Consider the following 18360-nt stretch of genomic DNA (forward strand, 5'->3'; position numbering starts at 1 on the left):
TAGTGCCTACGCACATGCACACACACATGGGTGCTGTGCTTGGTGCGATAGGGCAGCGATGGGGCCTAGGCATCATGCTAGGGCTGCGATAGCGCCTTGGCATGTTGCTAGGGCTGCGATAGCCCCTAGGCACTCATGCCTCGCCTAGCACACCATGGTGCGCCTAGCACACACATGGTGCGCCTAGGCTTGTGATGAGCTAGCCTAGCCTAGCAACGACCACGCTCATACTTGTTGCTTGTGATTTTACGACGCTCGGTCTCGACGCCCTAGGCTTGATATCAGACGTCTGTATTCGTAAAACTCTGTCGACTTATTAAATCCCTCGGATTAATTCGTCGTCTCAGATCGCTTGTTCGATTGGGTTCGACCCGAAGGGTTCAGTTAAGATTAAGCTGTAATATTAATTGTACCTTAATATTACTTATCGGAAGCGGCCTCCACCTAGGAATTCCGATCACTTGACCTTACTGAAGAATTAGCTCTGTAATAATTTTGAACCCTCTATCAGAATAATACACTTGTTGGAAGGACACCATTTCTTTCAATCACCTGCAGCATCAACTGGCAAAGTAGTTAGTCCCATTCAAGACAAACATATCGGGTAAAAGAAAGTTTATAAATAAAAAACACATCCGGTTTATTACCCCCGCTAGGAGAAAATCGATGCGGTCAAGGTTGACCTGGTGCACACCCGGCACTGCCTCCTTCTTAGACCGGGTGAGGGTCCGGAGCATCCTCTGTGCGAATTGCTGGAAGTTGAGCCACCTTGAGGTAGCATCTGCAACAACAAAGTTATGAGTCAGGTGTTGGGCATAGGTGGCGCCTACATTCTGACGGCTGCCTAAGGAATCCCCGGATTGGCTGACTTAGGACTTGACTAGCAGAGGCCTAAGCGGCCAGGGGGGATCCATGGTGGAAGCCATACCTTTATCTTTCTGAGGGGTTAGCTCCCCCCCCCCCCCCAGCCACATTTGAGCCAGTTGTGGTTTGGCCCTGACCAGCCGGAGTACCCGGCTCCTTTCCTCCCTCGACCACCGCCTCAGTGGTCGGGATGAGACCTCTCAGGCTTTTGCCTCTACAAGTTGGTCTGTCCTCTACAGACGGCCTGTCAGAAGATGGGGCAACGGTAGGGGCACGAGCCGGCACCCTTGGTGCCTTAGCAGTTGGCTGGGGTATCTCCCCAGCCGTCCTCTTCAGCATTTTGGACAGGGAGCGTGGACCATTTTGGTTCCCGACCTGAAAAAAGGAAAGTCAACCGATTTGTCACGAACTCATACCAAAGTAGTACAACCGGCGATAAAAAAAAGATAATGCAGCTTACCTATCCGTCCTTAGCCGCCAGCTACGACTTCTTTTTCTCAATCTGCTCCTTCCTGATTGCAGCAGCCGATGTAGCCAGTGTCTTCTCAGCCGACAACATCTCTAAATCTTTTTCTGCAAAAGGAAAGAAAAGAGCAAGTTAAGACCCGGATGAGGCAGGAAAACAATAACATATACTAGATGAAAAGATAACCTACGTCTTGTAAACATGGTACTAAGACGATAGGCGGAGAGGAACGCCTCGTCTTTGAACCAATCCGGGAGAGGTACCCAGAACTTGGGAACTATTATAGCACTCCCATCATCAAGAAGGAGGGTCGTCTTCTTAAAGAGACCCGTCTCCATTATTTGGTCCCAGGCCTCCTCCAGCACCTTTGGATAAGCGCACTTCTTCCCAAGAAGAGCCGGGTGCTTATTGTAAGTGCACAACCAGCGGTTTAATTAGGGAGTCGGCGAATAGACTACATAGAACTTGCTCTTCCAACCACTCCACTTGGACGGCTTGTCCAAGGTCATCATATACTCCGGATGCGTGGTCAGAGTATACCACGCATTCCAGCCGCCTGGTGCCCGGCTGAGGTAGTGCATATGCGCAAATGCCTCCCAGCTAGGCTTTATTTCCTGCATCTCACAGGCGGCTATGTATCCTAGTATGTTAACCCAGGAATTGGGAGTCAGCTGCCATACGCCTAAGTTCTACCCCCTTAGAATGGCTTTTATACAACTGTGGAGGGGGAACCGGAGGCCGGCTTTGAATTCCGCCTCATAGCAGTCGAAATAATCGTCTGCATGTTCCAAGTCATTTTCCGAGACAACCGTGGCCTCCACAGGCGACACCCTAATCTCCCAGCCTACCCCAACCGGTTTCTTTTCCAAGAACGCGGGAAAAGTGACATTCAAGGTGACCACATCCCTGTCAATCATAGTTGCTTCAGTGGGGTTGTTAACAGCCAGCCACTTATAGGCGTCCTCCTCAATAGGGCCGGCTGATTCGGATGAAGACTCATCAAAGCCGGACTCTTCATCGGACTCTTCGCCATTCGAGTCAGAATCATCAAGGATATCGTCACTGGGTGTACTCGGCACACCTGGTACCTCACTTGGTAGATTCCCAGCCGGTTCTTCGGCCTGGTCAATATTAACAGAGACAGCCGGATCCACGGCTGCATCATCGGACTGGTAGTCAGGGTCAATTTCCGTCCATCTGGTCCGAGCCATTCTATCTTGCACATGAATAGAGACGATTGGATTCGAAGTAGAGTAAGGGTGGTCCAAACACCCCCAGATGGCAGCCCTCAACCGTCCAAGTGACCGGATGACCTCTGTCTTAGGTTGTGTCGTGTGTGTTATGGAATAGCCCATTTAATCTATACAAACTACACAATCGAGAAAAACTCAAAGAGTTGCGAAGGGAAGAGACAGTACCTTGAAGTAGTAAAGAAGTTTGTAGAAGACGACTGTTATCTCAAAATGTGGCTTGAAGATGCCATAGGCGGAATAGTCCGGTTGTGAATGTTTTGAAAGCTGAAATATAAAACAAATAGTCAGACGTTTGCAAAGAAAATCACTCAAAGATACCATAGATGGAAGTGTCCGGCTGTGGTTGTTTAGAAAGTTATAAGGCAGATGGTTAGGCATTTTGAAAGGAATTTGCCCAAAGATACCCCAGACGGTACCTATAGAGCCTTTTTTGAAAATTTCTCACATATACCCCATACGGTATCTATGGGATGCATTTTTAGAAGATTACTCAGAAGTACCCCAGACGGCACAAGACCGGCTAAGGGTCTTATGAATGTAAATCAAGAATCTGCTTGAAGATGCCACAGGCGGTATAAAGACCGGCTGTGGGTCTATAGAAAGAAGATTATGAAGATTGCTCAAAAATGCCCTAGACGGTATATTTCCGACTGAGGGTCTATTGAATGCAATTTTTTAAGACAATTGTTTGAAGATGCCCCAGGCGGTATATTACCGGTTGTAGGTTTATTGAATGCAATTTGTGAGAAATTGCTTAAAGAAGGAAATGACCGGTTGTGGCTCTATTTGAAATCAAAAAGAAGAAAATGACTAAGTCAGATGGTACCTTATGAAGGGAATGGTTTCCTTCCAACAAGTGTATTATTCTGATAGAGGGTTCAAAATTATCAGGAAGCTAATTCTTAAGTGAGGTCAAGTGATCGGAATGCCTGGGTGGAGGCTGCTTCCAATCAGTAATATTAATGTAAATTAATATTACAGCTTTTTCTTAACTGAACCCTTCGGGTCGAACCCAATCCAACTGCCAATCCGAACCGACGAATCAATCCGAAGGATTAGATGAGTCATTAGAGTATTACGAACAGAGACGTCGGATGTCGAGCTTAGAGCGTCGAAACCGAGCTTCGCAAGTCGAGTCGAATTTAGAATTCGACGAGAAAAGAAAAATCAACAAGCGACAAGTATGAGCTATACCATAACCTCGCATTTGCCTAGTAATGCGAGTGCTATGATAGCTCATGATGCCTTGCACATCACTAGGCATATCGCAAGAATGCTAGCAAGGCTGATGCTCAAGGCCGTAAGCATACTAGCAGCTAGCGCATGTTAGCGTGCTAGTGTGCTAAGCCATGCACCCAGCCGCATCATCGCTAGCTCAAGCACAGCAACAATGCACTATGCGTGCTATGCTATAGCGATGTGTGCTAGCGTAGTAGCCTTACGCATCACAACCTCTTGCACATAGCCACACATCACAACATCGCTTAGCGTTGCAAGCGTGACATACGCTATGGCAATGCATGTTCGGGTGCTGGGCATCGTAGCATGATAGGTGCCGAGGCTTGGCATTCTTGTGTGCTGGGCAGCGCCTAGCACAAGCAGCAGCTGCCAGGGAGCGCCTAGCATGGGCTACACTGCAGCAGCAGCCCGCATTGCATGTGTGGCTTGCTGGCTGCGTGCATGCGCATGCGGACTAGCTAGCCAGCCCAGCCAAGGTGCCAGGCGCCAGCTTGGCAGCCTTGGCAGCCAAGGCAGGCTGGCTGCCAGCATGCGTGGTTGTTCTTGAATATTGGAGGGGACCAATACTTGGTTATAGCCTTGGTGAGCAAGGAGGGATGGTCCCCTCCCTTGGTGGTCCTCACCTTCTCATCTAACCTCTTTATGCCACTTGTTGATTATTGATTGCATGTCATTTTATGATGGAAATGCAAATTCTCCCACATTGGTGGGAGAATAGGAAATCAAGTTAATTTTCCCTATAAATACCCAATGGTTGGGAATTTGGGAATTCACTTGAGTTGAACTAAATGAGGCATCTCCCTAAGGTAAGAAAACCTCTAAGTTCGTAATACTCTAGTTTTATTTGGTTAAGTCTCGACTAACCCTCGACACGAAGATCGTTCGGGTCAAGTCGAGGGTACGAGCCGTTGGAGGCCTTCACGCTTGTGGGGCTCTAGCTTCGAAGTAAGAGCTCGTGTATCGAGTGAAGCACGCGTCGAGGGTAAGAATGTCTTTTCTCTTTCTCTCTTTATATTGTAAATTATGTGATTAAATTTTTAGTTGCTTTAATTAGTGAGCAGTTCTTGGGCGAGTTTCTCTTCCGCAAAGCATTGGACGCTATGAAACCCAACACCTTAGTGAGATGATCAAAGAAGTACTCAACCTCAGCCTTTGTCGGCTATATCTTTGTCCGAGTTGACCTCGGCCTCAACAGCAGGTTGACTATCTTTACCTGATAGTACAGATTCTGAAGTCATCTAGAAAGTACTCTCCCCACAGACGGCGCCAGATGTTTGGGGGTTTTTTATGTGTCTTACGGGAGAGTTACAATTTCCTAGTATGCTCCTTCCTTCGCGTGTACCTGCACAAATAACGGAGACTCCGGCTGGGGGGTGGGAGTTCCGCCTCCGAAGATTAAGTTATAACCTTTCTGAAGAGGAAAATAAGAACAATAAATGCTTCTCGATTGGAGAGCGTTTTGCTATGGTTTTTGTGTTTTATTGGTTGTTGAAGAATATTCTCTATCTCCATAAATGAGGTATGCCTCTACTATTTATAGTAGGAGAGAGCTGTACCTCAATTAGGGTAAAATGACACGTGTCGCAAAGGGATTGGGCCTTTGCTGACCGTTGCAAGCTTGACACGTGGCAAGCCTTTATTGGGCCACGTGTCTTAAGGGTTTTTTACCCTAAACATCTGCCCCTCACAGGTGTGACATGGCATGTCCACGTGTCGCCTGTGACAAGTGTCAGACGCATGGGAGGAGACGGTTCGTCTTCTTCCCTCCCTTTTTCGAATTTCAAGCTTTTTAGGGTAGAAGGAACTGTTTCGCCTTCTACCCCTCTCCCATAAATAGGAGGCATGCCCTCTCTCCTCCACACTTTACATAATTTTCAAAAACAAATTGAGAGAGAGCTCTGATACCGGCTGCATAATTTCCTCTAGTTTTCTAGCATCCGGTGCTTTTAGATCAAGTACATCCGGCTACCGGTTGAGCCAAGAAATAAGGTTTCATCCGTTTGACTGCTTTGTACAAAGTCAGACCGAATTTTTCAATCATGGGATAGCGAAGTTCCGCATTCTGAAGGATGTGGCTTATGAAGTAGACCGGGAGCTGGTTGTCGTCTCTCTCAGCAAGGAGAACGGCGCTTAGGGAATGACCTGAGACGACTAAGTACATATAGAGAGCCTCCTAGGGTAGGGGACTCACTAATCTTGGCAAAGAATGCAAGTGTTGTTTTCAGCCTCTGAAATGCCGCCTCAACCTCTTCACCCCATTTAAATATTGACCTCTTTTTGATTGCTTGAAAAAAGTAGAGGCACTTGTCACCTTACCGGCTGAGGAATCTCCCCAATGCCGCCAGACAACCGGTAAGCTTTTGAGCCTCCCTAACGGTACGAGGCGACTGCATGTCAGTAACCGCATGTACTTTGTCTGGATTGGCCTCTATGCCTCTCTGGTCAATAAAAATCCGAGAAACTTCCCAGACTCAACACCAAAGACGCACTTTTTTGGGTTAAGCATGACTTTATGCCGCCTGAGGGTGGTGAAGGTTTCTCGGAGGTCAGCTAGATGATCCGCCTGCAACTTGGACTTGAGTATCATGTCATTAATGTATGCCTCAACATTTCTCCCAATCTGATCATAAAAGACCGAGTTTATCATTCGTTGGAAGGTAGCAGGCGCATTCTTCAACCCAAACGGCATCACCGTGTAACAGTATAACCCTTGATCTGTGACGAAAGCCGTCTTTTCTTGATCTTTCTTCCACAAGGGTATCTGATGGAAGCCGAAGTAGGCATCCATAAAACTCATCAGAGCATGACCGGCTGTAGAGTCGACCAGGTGGTCGATCTTTGGAAGCGGGTAACTATCTTTCTGACAAGCTTTGATTAAGTCCGTGTAATCTACACACGTCCGCCATGTACCATTCGGCTTTTTCACAAGGACAACATTGGCTACCCAATTTGGGTAGAAGCATTGTCGAATGAACCCGGCATCTAAAACTTTCTTGACCTCGGCTACTGCTGCCTGAGACCTTTCCCCGCCATGGTTCCTTTTCTTTTGCCTGACCGGCTTCTTCTTAGGATCCACGGCGAGTTTATAAACAGCAAGATCCAGACACACTCCCGGCATTTCATCTACTTCAAAGGCAAACAAATCTTTGAATTCTCTCAGCAATTGGAGCAGATCGATTCCCAAGTTGTCAAATGCAACCGTCCCAACTTTGACGGTTCTGTCTTGTCGGCTGTCTTCTAGGATAATGTCAATGATTTCCCCTACTGGCTGAGGGCGGAGGTCGTCTGACCTCTCCCCTGACAGTGATTGCTATTGTTTTTCTTTGACGGGGGCCAGTAGTTGGTCCGCCTTTCTCTTTTTACCGGCTTCCTAAGTAGCCGGTGACTCTTGATTACACTCGTCAAGTTCAACTACTTCCTTGTCTTGACCGTCTATGACCAATGTGGGTTTGACGTCCGAGAGGTAACACTCTCTCGCCGTCTTTTGGTTCCCACTCAAGGAACCGAATGTGCCATCATCCCTCTCAAATTTAATCAACATTAGAGACGGGATGATCACAGCCTTTGAAATGATAAGGGTTGGGCGGCCAATGAGCAGGTTGTAGGCCGTCAGCTCCTCAGTAACAAGAAACTTGACAACCATGTGTCGGGCCTTCCCCTTCTCTCCAAACCGGATGGGTAGGTCAACCATGCCCACCGGATGTACTACTCCTCCCCCAAAACCAACAAGAGGGTATTGGGCCTGATGCATGCTACTTGGCTTATACTTGAGTTTTTCCAAGCACTAGTAGCTTATGAGGTCGGATGAGCTCCCGGTATCAATTAAGATCCGGCCAACTCGTTGATTGGCGATTTTACATTCGATGACTATTAGGTCATCATGAGGCCGTCTGACCTCTCCTCTATCCTTTTCGGAGATATAGACCTCTAGGAATGAATTTTTAGACCACTGGCCCACATCCACTGAGTTGATCAGCTTCCTAATGTTTTCCTTAGTGCCCCGGATGGTAGGCCCGCCGCCCGCAAATCCACCGGCTATGGTTAGGATAGTATCCTCATCCGTATCAGATTGATTTGCCGGTGTCTTTAGAGGTGGTCCTTTGGCCTGGCTTGGAGCACCCTTTGATTTGGATGGATAGGATTTTAAAGACCACTCATCAGCAAGGCGGTCAAAGAGCCGCCTGAGGCTAAAACAACCCTCAGTATCATGTCCTATTTCTTCATGGAAAAGGAAATATTTGCTTTTATCCCGGCTACTCACGGGACTCTTCATTGGTGCCAGTTTTTCAAGACTCAACCAATTTTTAACTTCCTTGAGAATGGATGCGCAATCCTTGGTGAATTCGTACTTTGGAACTGATAAGAGGCGAATAGCTAGGTCGTTGGACTAACTACCCTCTACCAAACAATATTTATATACCTAAACCTACACTAGACAAGTCTAACGGTAAGTAAAGGGTCGATCCGCAGAGACGGCTAAATTATCATCACACTACCACCAACTATGCTAGGTCAAAGGATATGGGGGAAGAGAGGACTAAATCTAAGGATAGAAGACTAAAAACTAAGGAAAGGAACTAAGAAACTAAATCACTAGGGAAGAGGAATCAAGGCAATCAATGTGACAAGCACAAGCATAGCAATGAACACGGACGTTCTCAATAACTTGAAAGGGGCAAAGCTCAATCATCTAGGTCTCTCCCGAGCACGCTACACAATCAAGCACCCAATCCCGGCCAAGGGCTCGTGATCAACTCAAAGGGTTCACTTCTACCTAATTAGCTCTTTCTCAAGCAACTAAATGGGTAGCGATTAGATCATGCATTCAACCGGCCAAAGCGAAAGCAAGAATTACACATACCTCAATGAGCACATCCAAATCACTAAGAATTCATCCGCACACAGCACTATACTAGCACTAATCAATCGCAAGCAAACAATCATCAATAATCTAATTGGTCAAGTCGATGATATGGAGAATAGCCTAACAACCTAGGTCACTCCCGCACACACTAGGCCATTAAACTCTCAACCCCGCCTATGAGGTCGTGGTCAACTAAACAATAAAGTACTTCTATCAAACTAGCTCACTCCCGCACAACTAGCACAATAGCGATTAAATCATGACATCAATGGGCTAGAAAGACATCAAGCATTAAGACCTTCATTTTTAGTTCAATACATCAACAATTCCAATTAAACCATCAAGTAAGTGTTCATCTTGCTCATCAATCACTAATCATCCCTAACCCTAATTAACAATCTACTCTAACATAATTAAACTAACAAAATCAAAGACATTAACACAAACTAAACTAACAAGAACAACAAACATTAACCAACAAAGAGGAACAAGAGAGAGACTAAGAATAAAACCCAACAAGAAGAACAAATTACCAAAACTACTATACTAATCAAGCAAATACCTAACAAAGCAAGAATTAAAGAAAGCAATAAATGAGATAGAGTTTATAATGCTCATTAGATTTATGAAGAGTAATCCAAAACAATGTCACTTTGCATCTTCATCTTCTTCAATCCTCCATTAAAGCTCTTCACTTTCTCTCTCTAAACTACCCTAAATTACTCTTAATCTACATTACAAAGAATAAAAACAAAGATTAACACTACATCTAAGCCTAATTTATGTGAAGATTGATGGAGAGATGTTAGGGTTTAACCCCTAAAAGAGGAGAGAGAAAACCCCAAAGAAACCCCCAATCAAAACTTGGCCAAAAAGAGGAGAGGAAGAAGGGTTTAAAAGACCCGTAGCTGCTCGTGCGCGCCCGCGATAGAGGCCTGCGCGCCCGCGCACAGGGATTGGCCTGGCAGCGACATTCATTTTCAAACGGCCATAACTTCTGTTCTAGGAGGCTTATGGGGGCGTGCAACCTACCGTTGGAAAGCTCTTCAAGTCTAGTTTCCAATGCAACTTGAACCACTTAATCCGATTTGTAGATCAAACGTTATGGCCAAAACAGTGAGCAAAGGTCGGTCTGCGCACCCACTTTGCGCCCGCGCGAGCCATCTACAGAATCTTTAACACTTCATACACCATTTGCGCGCCCTCTACAAGCTCTCTCACTCCTATCTACAGCAAGCTATAGCCTTTGTCATCGAATTTCTTGTGCACTCTTTCTCGAGGATCGTGTCGGACCTCCCGAACGGGCTCCTGAACCTTCCGAGGTTTCCTATTTTCCCGATGTCCACCTCTTTAGCCTATAAAACACAAGGGATAACACTAAAATAGCACAAATAAGAAAATAAGAGGGGAATACGAAGGGATTAGCGTAATGATCAGAAAAACAGGGAAAACCGAGCGAAATAGGCTTAAACAAGCGTCAAGCGTAGGGAAATGACATGGAATTGAGGCCTAAATAGTGGCATAAATGCCACCTATTAGGAACATACGGATCCGACCTCTTTCTCTTTTGGAATTGTTGTCCAGGTGGCTGTGCCGCCCAGACCTCTTTTCGCTTCTTTTCTTCCCTTTTGGCCGGCTGGTTAGGCCAGCTCTCTCTTTTATCGGATCTTTTGTAATCCGTTGGAAGTTTAACAGCACAAAGTTCCATTGCTTGGATGTAAGCACCCGCCTTCATTAATGCCTCGTGAAGAGTAGAGACCCTCTTCCTAACCAGGTCAAAATTAAAAGTTGACCCGTCTTTTAGGCCTTTGAAGAAGACAGTATAGGCAACATCATCAGACAACCCCTAGATTTAGATCCTCATCAGGTTAAACCGCCTGACATATGACCGAAGCCCTTCCTTATCTCCCTGCTGTATTGCCCCCAGATCAAGGCTTGTTTTCTTAGCAGGGATATTCATAGAAAAGTTGGACGTGAACCAGTAGGCCAACGTTCTAAAGTTATTGATGCATCAGACAGGTAAGTTACCAAACCAACGTTGAGCAATCCCTTTCAACGTTGCCGGGAAGCACCTACACCATGAGGCATCATCCAAACCCTCCAAATACATCCGGTTAGTGTATGCCATGAGGTGATCTTCCGGGTTGGTGGTACCTTCATAGGCACCAACCAACACGTTTTTAATTTTTGACGGCTGGGCCATCTCGGTGATTTCCCTGGAAAACGTCGTTGGTTGTTTCCCAAGGTTGAGCTGCCAGTCCATAGGCTCGACAGGCGGCTGCTGCTGACCCCCGAAAAGACCCGGCTGCGAGTAAGGAGATTCAAAAGGCGCGTATGGTGACCCATGTAATGCCGGTTGGATGATATAAGGGCCGGATCGAGCGGGAACCTCGCTCGACTGGCTGTCATTGTTTGTTCTCGAGTGTCTCCCTGATGTGACATGGAAGCTGTCTCGAAAGGTCGACGTTGATGACGACTCGGAGCGCTGCTGGGTCTTTTTATCCTGGATGAGCGCCAGATGTTTGGGGGTTTTTTATGTGTCCTACGGGAGAGTTACAATTTCCTAGTATGCTCCTTCCTTCACCTATACCTGCACAAATAACGGAGACTCCGGTTGGGGGGGTGGGAGTTCCGCCTCCGAAGATTAAGTTAGAACCTTTCTGAAGAGGAAAATAAGAACAATAAATGCTTCTCGATTGGAGAGCGTTTTGCAATGGTTTTTGTGTTTTGCAACTGCTTCACCGAGCCACCTCCTATGGAGCAACCGAAAGGCCCTTGAGAGCAAGGAAGAGGGAGTTCAAGAACAAGGCAAAGATGCGATGCTTCTATTGTGGTGGGCAAGGTCACTACAAGAGGGAATGCAAGCTCTTCCGAAAGGATGAGGAGGAGAGGAATGTTTCATCTCCCTCAGGTATCTCCATTAACACTTGTGTATAAAGCTATTCATAGGTATTGGATACCATGTGTAACTCACTTTATGTTTCCTTTTCAGGAACCAAGTGAGAGGGATTCACAAGTGGATGTGCAACTACGAGCAGACGACAAATACGTTCTTTCGATCGTGCTTGTAGGCACATTTATTTTGTATATGGCTTGTAATTAACTAATCTTAGTTTCTCATGCTTTTGAACATACTTTTGATCTACGGTGTTGGACACCGGGTTACTTTGATCACAAGACTTAAACAATGGTTGTTAATTGAAATGTCTTGCTTATATGTTCTATAAAATTGCATGTTTTACATATGATTAGACAAATTGACGATACCGCCAAAATAGCTAAGACAATTGAGTCGTATCTAACCAACTTGTGGCATTGTCTTCTTGGCGACATTAACATCGAACGCCCCAAGAAACTTCTTCATGAGGGTATTCTTGACTCATTCGACTTGGAGTAATTTGAAAATTGCGAAGGATGTCTGTTAGGCAAGATGATAAAGCAGTCATTCTCCAAGTTGGGAGAAAAGGCTAGTGAATTATTAGGTCTAATACATACGGATGTATGTGGACCAATGAGTTCACCTACAAGGAATGGTTGTCGCTATTTCATAACCTTCACGGACGACCAAAGTAGATATGGTTATGTCTACCTTATGTCGAAAAAATCTGAATCTTTTGAGATATTCAAAGATTTTCAGAGTGAAGTTGAAAATCAGCTTGGAAAGAAAATCAAAGCACTTCTATCGGATCGAGGTGGCGATTATTTGAGCCACAAATTCGACAATCACTTGAAAGAAAATGGTATTCATTCAGAGTTGACACCTCCCGGCTCCACAATGGAATGGAGTGTCCGAACGGAGGAATCAAACCCTGTTAGACATGGTTCGATCAATGATGGGTCTTAGTGAACATCCTATCTCTTTTTGGGGACACGCACTTCTAACTGCGACACTAACTCTGAACCGTGCTCCGTCAAAAGCTGTTGAAAAGACTCCATATGAATTATGGATGAAAGAAACCTCCACGGTTGTCTTTTCTTAAGATTTGGGGTTGCGAAACATATGTCAAGAGATAAATTTCTAACAAACTTCACTCAAAATTTGATAATTGTTTTTTTGTGGGCTACCCAAAAGAAACCAAGGGGTATTACTTCTACATGAAATCCGAGAACAAAGTGTTTGTTGCTCGTGATGGTGTCTTTTTAGAGAAGGAACTCCTATCCAAAATGACAAGTGGGAGGAAAACCAAACTCGACGAAGTTCGAGAGGACGAGCAACAAAGTCAACCTGACAAAACTGACAATCAAAGTGCTTTAGAAGCAACTAATGACATTTGTCAGAGTCAAACCGACAATGCAAATGCTCAACCTACTACCATGCGTAGGTTGCAACGGCCAAGATCAAGACATCCTAGTTATGGATGGTGATGAGCCAGTGACATACAAACAAGCTATGACGAGCCCCGACTTTGCAAAATGGCAAGAAGCATGAAATCCAAGATGGAATCCATGTCTGAAAATCAAGTCTAAGACTTGGTTGATTTGCCCGAAGGTTTCAAACCTATTGGTTGCAAATGGATTTTCAAGTTGAAAACAGACAAAGATGGAAATGTATCTATATACAAAGCTAGACTGGTGGCAAAAGGTTATAGGCAAATTCACACCGTTGATTATTGGTAGGCGGTCGCACACCTAGCAAAAATAACCTAACTAACCACTACTATGTAGACTGGCAAGTAAGGGTCGAATCCTAAGAGACTATGGTTCACCAATAACTATTTAGACTCAAGTAATTACTAAGCAGAATTCAACAATGATCGATTAACTAAAGAACTAATGTATGAAAAATTCGAAAATAAACTAAAGAATATGAAGAAATCAATTAATTAAAACATCCAAGATCAAGTATCACCACAATTACGAATAATGCAATTATATTTCTACCCCTAACATACAATTCCAATTGAATGGGGAAAAGTAAACCCTAATCAATACCAAGGACCTCTCTCGAGTATCAATGGCTTCTCTGACATACAATCAAGCCTATTCTCATGGTATCATGCATATTAGAGACATTAAACACATTAATCTCACTTCCCAATCATCAACCCAACTATTCTCATGTTGAAAATACAACCCTAAATTGATCTACTCAAATCCGTTTAAATCCAACTCACGTTGTGATAGAAACAATGGAATAATCACAATACTAAGATTACGTCTAACCTAGTATTGGCATAATCACAATCAAATTAGCATAGCAATTGTAAAATTCATTAGAGAATTTAAAGTTTTAATTCATGCATCAATCATAATTGGGCTACCCTAGATCTTGGAATAGGAAATCTACTCACTCATAATGAAATAAACAATAGCAATCATAATTATAGAAAACATAATTGAAAAGCAAAAATAATTGAAAAAAAATGAAATAGAAATAAATACCAAAGATTCTTCAATTGAAAGGAATTAAATTATTGAAGATCAATGCTCAAATCTAATGGAAAGAATTACAATTGCTTCAAAATATAAAACTAGAACTCTAGAGAGAGAAAGAGGACTAAAGGAAAAATTAAAACTCCTTTCTAATGAAGATTACAAGGGGTATTTATACCCTTAATGACCTAAAAATAAGAAAATAATAATATGGAGTGTCTCATAACTGTGCCTGGTCCAACCGGGCAAGCACCTCCCGATCGGGCGGTGAGAGTACGGAGTTGCTTTCCTTCGTAGCACTTCTTCCACCACGTGCCCGGTCTAAGCGGGCAGACCTTGCCCGATCAGGAGCGTGGGGCGGTCATCATAAATTGCTTACTACCTTCGAAAATACCAAAAATCATCTAACTCCTATGTGCCCGGTCCAACCGGGCGGACCATGCCCTATCGGGCACGTAGAGGCTGCAGCAAATAGTTTGTATTTAACTCGTCTTAAATCAGTCATAACTTCATATCCGGAGCTCCGTTTGAGGCGTGTAATATATCGTTGGAAAGGACTTCACGTCTACTTTCCAATGCAATTTGAATCACTCCATTATAATTTGTATATGAAATGTTATGAGCATAATAGGGAACAGGTGTCATATTTGTCAAGTATTTCATCAACGTTTTGCTTCATTTTCACTCCAGTTCGTCTTGAACACATGTTTTGATATTCTTAAGCAACATGTTTTCATACTCCATGATTATTATACTCAAGATTAGCTAACCATACTCCATTTGCATATAAATCACCTGAAATTCATCAAAACACACAAATGAAGAGTAGTAGAGCACAACTTAAGCAAATAATGCAAATTTGCACTAAATATCTCTAATTTTGTAATCAAATGAGCTTTGATACCCACCTAAAACATGTGCAAAATAGGACCTATCAAATTCCCCGAAGCTAAACTCTTGCTTTTCCTCAAGCAAGACAATCAACGATAATCAACAACCAAACAACATACTTCACCCCAAAATGCAAATATAGAACACGACTCAAAATCGAAATCAAACAAGCATGCATCCTAGACAACCAATCAACTTACTCAAACGGTTGATCCACCTAATCAATCGTCAAACGAGACCAACCATGTATATTTCAAGAATCGATGACTAGAGTATCTCACATCGGTGGTCACTCAACACACTTTTTATGTTGCGAGCTAAGAATGAGCTCGATCTCTGACCATCCCCACCAACAATGTAATCCCCCCATCTCACAACACTCGCGTGTTTAGAGGGTTATAATATCGCTCAACCTGGTCAATGTCGACTCAAAATGCAACATATACTCCAGCATTTTGACAAAAGACTCGTTTCACATGAACACAACGCTATGCACGAAGATCGGAAGGACTTATGAAGCTTGTAACGTAGGCCGGGAATAAGAATGGGTAGGAATAATTTGGGAAATGTGGGCTATATTAGTCTAATTGGGGAGCTATCCAATGCAATGAGTCACACCTCGATTCACCATTTTTCAATCAACAAAACACAAACCCAACTACAATAAAAGCACCCATTACTTCTTCATATTTCTTTCTAACTTCAAGCTTCCTTTTATTCAATTTTTTTTTTCTTTTCATCAACATTTTTTTTCTCTTTTTCTTTCTTTTTTTTTCCAAGAACAAAGACATTTTCTTTCATTTTAAGTACAAGATTTTCTTTCCTTGTTCTTTGATTTATTCTCTTTTTTTCAACAAACCTCCATGCTAGTCTTCCTTCTTTCTCTCTTTTTTTTCACATGCCTCTCATCAATTGCAACTTGAAATTAAAATCACACAAAATACTGCATAATATAGCTCCCCCAAGCTAGACTTGGGAAAAGTAACCAAATTGGGGCCAAGGGGTAATTTTTTGTGAAGTTTATGAAAAATATAGTCAAGCTACAACATGGGTAAGCAAGAAGGGAACTGATGTTTTAATTTTGTCTGGAGGCTACCTAATGAACATGGTCTTCGTCATTTCAACGTGCACGTGCAATGCATTACGACACACTACTAAGAGTCTAAAGTCAAAACTAAGATCAATGCTACACCAGGAACTAAACACACACAAGAATGAATATATAAAGCTCAAGCCTTACGGTTAACACAGTCAAGCTCCTGAATCATACATGGTTAAATAACTTTGACTCCTGTTAGGGATCAACAAATTCAAGGTCAAATCATGATCTTTTAGTCTACAATGCAAGCCTTTCAATCAACATTGAAACAGAACCTTTTTATCATTAAGGGTAGGGGCACAGGGAAGTAGTTCAATGGTCATTAATTGTCATGATTCTTGTATTTTCAAGTTTTTTTTTCTGAAATACTAATCAAAGCAATTAAAACTAACCTATGAAAGCAAATAAAACACACCAAAAGCAATAAAATCAAACAAACCAAAGCAATGAAAACTCAGAGAACATACCTAAGCTACTATGCACAAACTTCCCCCAAGCTACACTTGGAAATGTCCTCATTGCAGCAAGTGGGGAGTAGGAAATACTGGAGTTCTCACTCGAACTCAAGCTCAGTACCATCATCATCATCATCGTCAACACCATCATCGACAATACTTGCTGTTGTTCGCGCCCAATCGGGTTGGTTATTCCCGGTCTGATCGGGCGGAGAGGATTTCCCAATCTTCACTTGATTCTTCCAACGTTATTGCTCGCGCCCGATCGGGCTGGCCTTGCCCGGTCTGACCGGGCAGCGAGCAAAACGCCTTATTTTCCACTTTTGATGGAATCTCTCAGTATCTCGCTCCTCCTATATACCGATGTTCTCTGAAAAATAGCAAACACAACACAAAAATGACATATAGACACTAAGGGAGATAAAACTAAAAAAATAAATAAATAGAAAAAAAATTGAAAAAATTAAACAAAAAGCGGGTTGCCTCCCGAAAAGCGCTTGTTTTTCAAGGTCTTTATCATGACCATATTGATACTCATTGGCTCAACCGGGATCACCACACGGAAGAGGAACTCCGCAATGTCGCCCATGGGAATGATTGCCTCCAAGTGACTCCTTCATTTTATAATTATCCTGCCTCGTATCCGAACTTACCTTCATGCGGCCAAACACATCATATGGTGGAATTTTGTCCTTGCTTCTCACGAAATTTCTATCAAATACATACTTATCAACAAAAGGGTTAGTAGCATCGATTCTTAAGCAAGTACCACCATTAAATTTAGATTTATGTTCATCAAAGAGCTTGAATATGACTTGTTTATCCTGGGCCCTAATGGTCACTTGTCCTTTAGGAACATCTATTAGAGCTTGACTTGTGGCAAGGAATGGACGACCAAATATAATCGGGATCTTATGGTCTACTTTCATGTCCATAACAACAAAATCAATAGGAAAAATAAGTTCATCAACCTTAATTAATACATCTTCAACCACACCCTTAGGGAGTCTAGAGGTTCTATCAGCCATTTGAAGAGAAATAGGGGAAGGTTTAAGTCCTTGCAAACCTAAATTCTCATACAATGAATAAGGCATTAAGTTAACACTAGCACCTAAGTCGCACAAAACCTTATCGAAAAATTTCTCGTTTATCGTGCAGGGAATAGTGAAACTACCAGGATCATGCAGCTTAGGTGGTAGGTTATCATATAAGAGAGTAGGGCCCTTCTTATGTGCTACTTCCTTATCCTCATGTTGATCTTTAATATTCTTTACAAAATTTGCAAATTGAGGCATTTGAACTAAAAGATCAGAATAGGGAGTAGAAGCGTGTACCTTCTTGAGGGCATCACAATATTTTCCAAAATGTCTATCGAGCACGGCTTTTGACAACCGTTGCGGGAAAGGCATCGGTTCCTCATAAGCCTGTGGAGCTACATATTTTTATCTTTGAACATCTTTGCCCTTTTTGTCTTTCCTAGACTCCTCACTGCACACCTTCTCAACAATTTGACTCGGAAAGGCTTCATCTCTTCTCAAGAAAACATCATTGCATTGTTCTTTTTGAACCTTTTCTTGATCTTGAAGAGTTGATAGGCGACTCACCTGTTGTGAAAGTTGGCTTATTTGGCTTTCCATGAGCTTACTATGGGCTTGCAACTGTTGGATGGAGCTACCTTGTTGTTGGATGGCACTATTGGTTGTGGTAATGAAGCTCTCCATCATCAACTCAAGGCTAGATTTTTGGGAAAGTAGTTGCGTTGGTTGTTGGTTCATAGGTGTTCTTTGTTGGAAACTGGGTGGTGAGTTGTAGTTGTTGGATAGGGATGGTTGTGATGGTGGATTCTGTTGTCCTTG

At 43.3% G+C, this 18360-nt stretch overlaps 1 protein-coding gene across 1 annotated transcript; it reads right to left on the reverse strand.

The window, feature by feature from the left end:
• Positions 1-16814: 16814 nt before the first annotated feature.
• On the reverse strand, positions 16815-17913 carry LOC110687425. The gene is made up of 2 exons (XM_021864075.1): positions 17158-17913; positions 16815-16874 (listed from the first exon to the last, which is right to left on the reverse strand). The coding sequence occupies exons 1-2, from the start codon at positions 17911-17913 to the stop codon at positions 16815-16817; spliced, it is 816 nt and encodes a 271-aa protein (XP_021719767.1).
• Between the last annotated feature and the right edge of the window lie 447 nt (positions 17914-18360).

This window comes from Chenopodium quinoa, unplaced genomic scaffold (assembly GCF_001683475.1).
Source record: "Chenopodium quinoa cultivar QQ74 unplaced genomic scaffold, ASM168347v1, whole genome shotgun sequence".
Classification (NCBI taxonomy): Eukaryota; Viridiplantae; Streptophyta; class Magnoliopsida; order Caryophyllales; family Amaranthaceae; genus Chenopodium; species Chenopodium quinoa.

Coding starts and splice junctions, on each gene's coding strand:
- LOC110687425 (XM_021864075.1), bottom strand. CDS start 17,913: ATGCCTTTCCCGCAACGGTTGTCAAAAGCCGTGCTCGATAGACATTTT. Junction 16,875..17,157: donor ATGTGTTTGGCCGCATGAAG/GTAAGTTCGGAT, acceptor GCTATTTTTCAG/AGAACATCGGTATATAGGAG.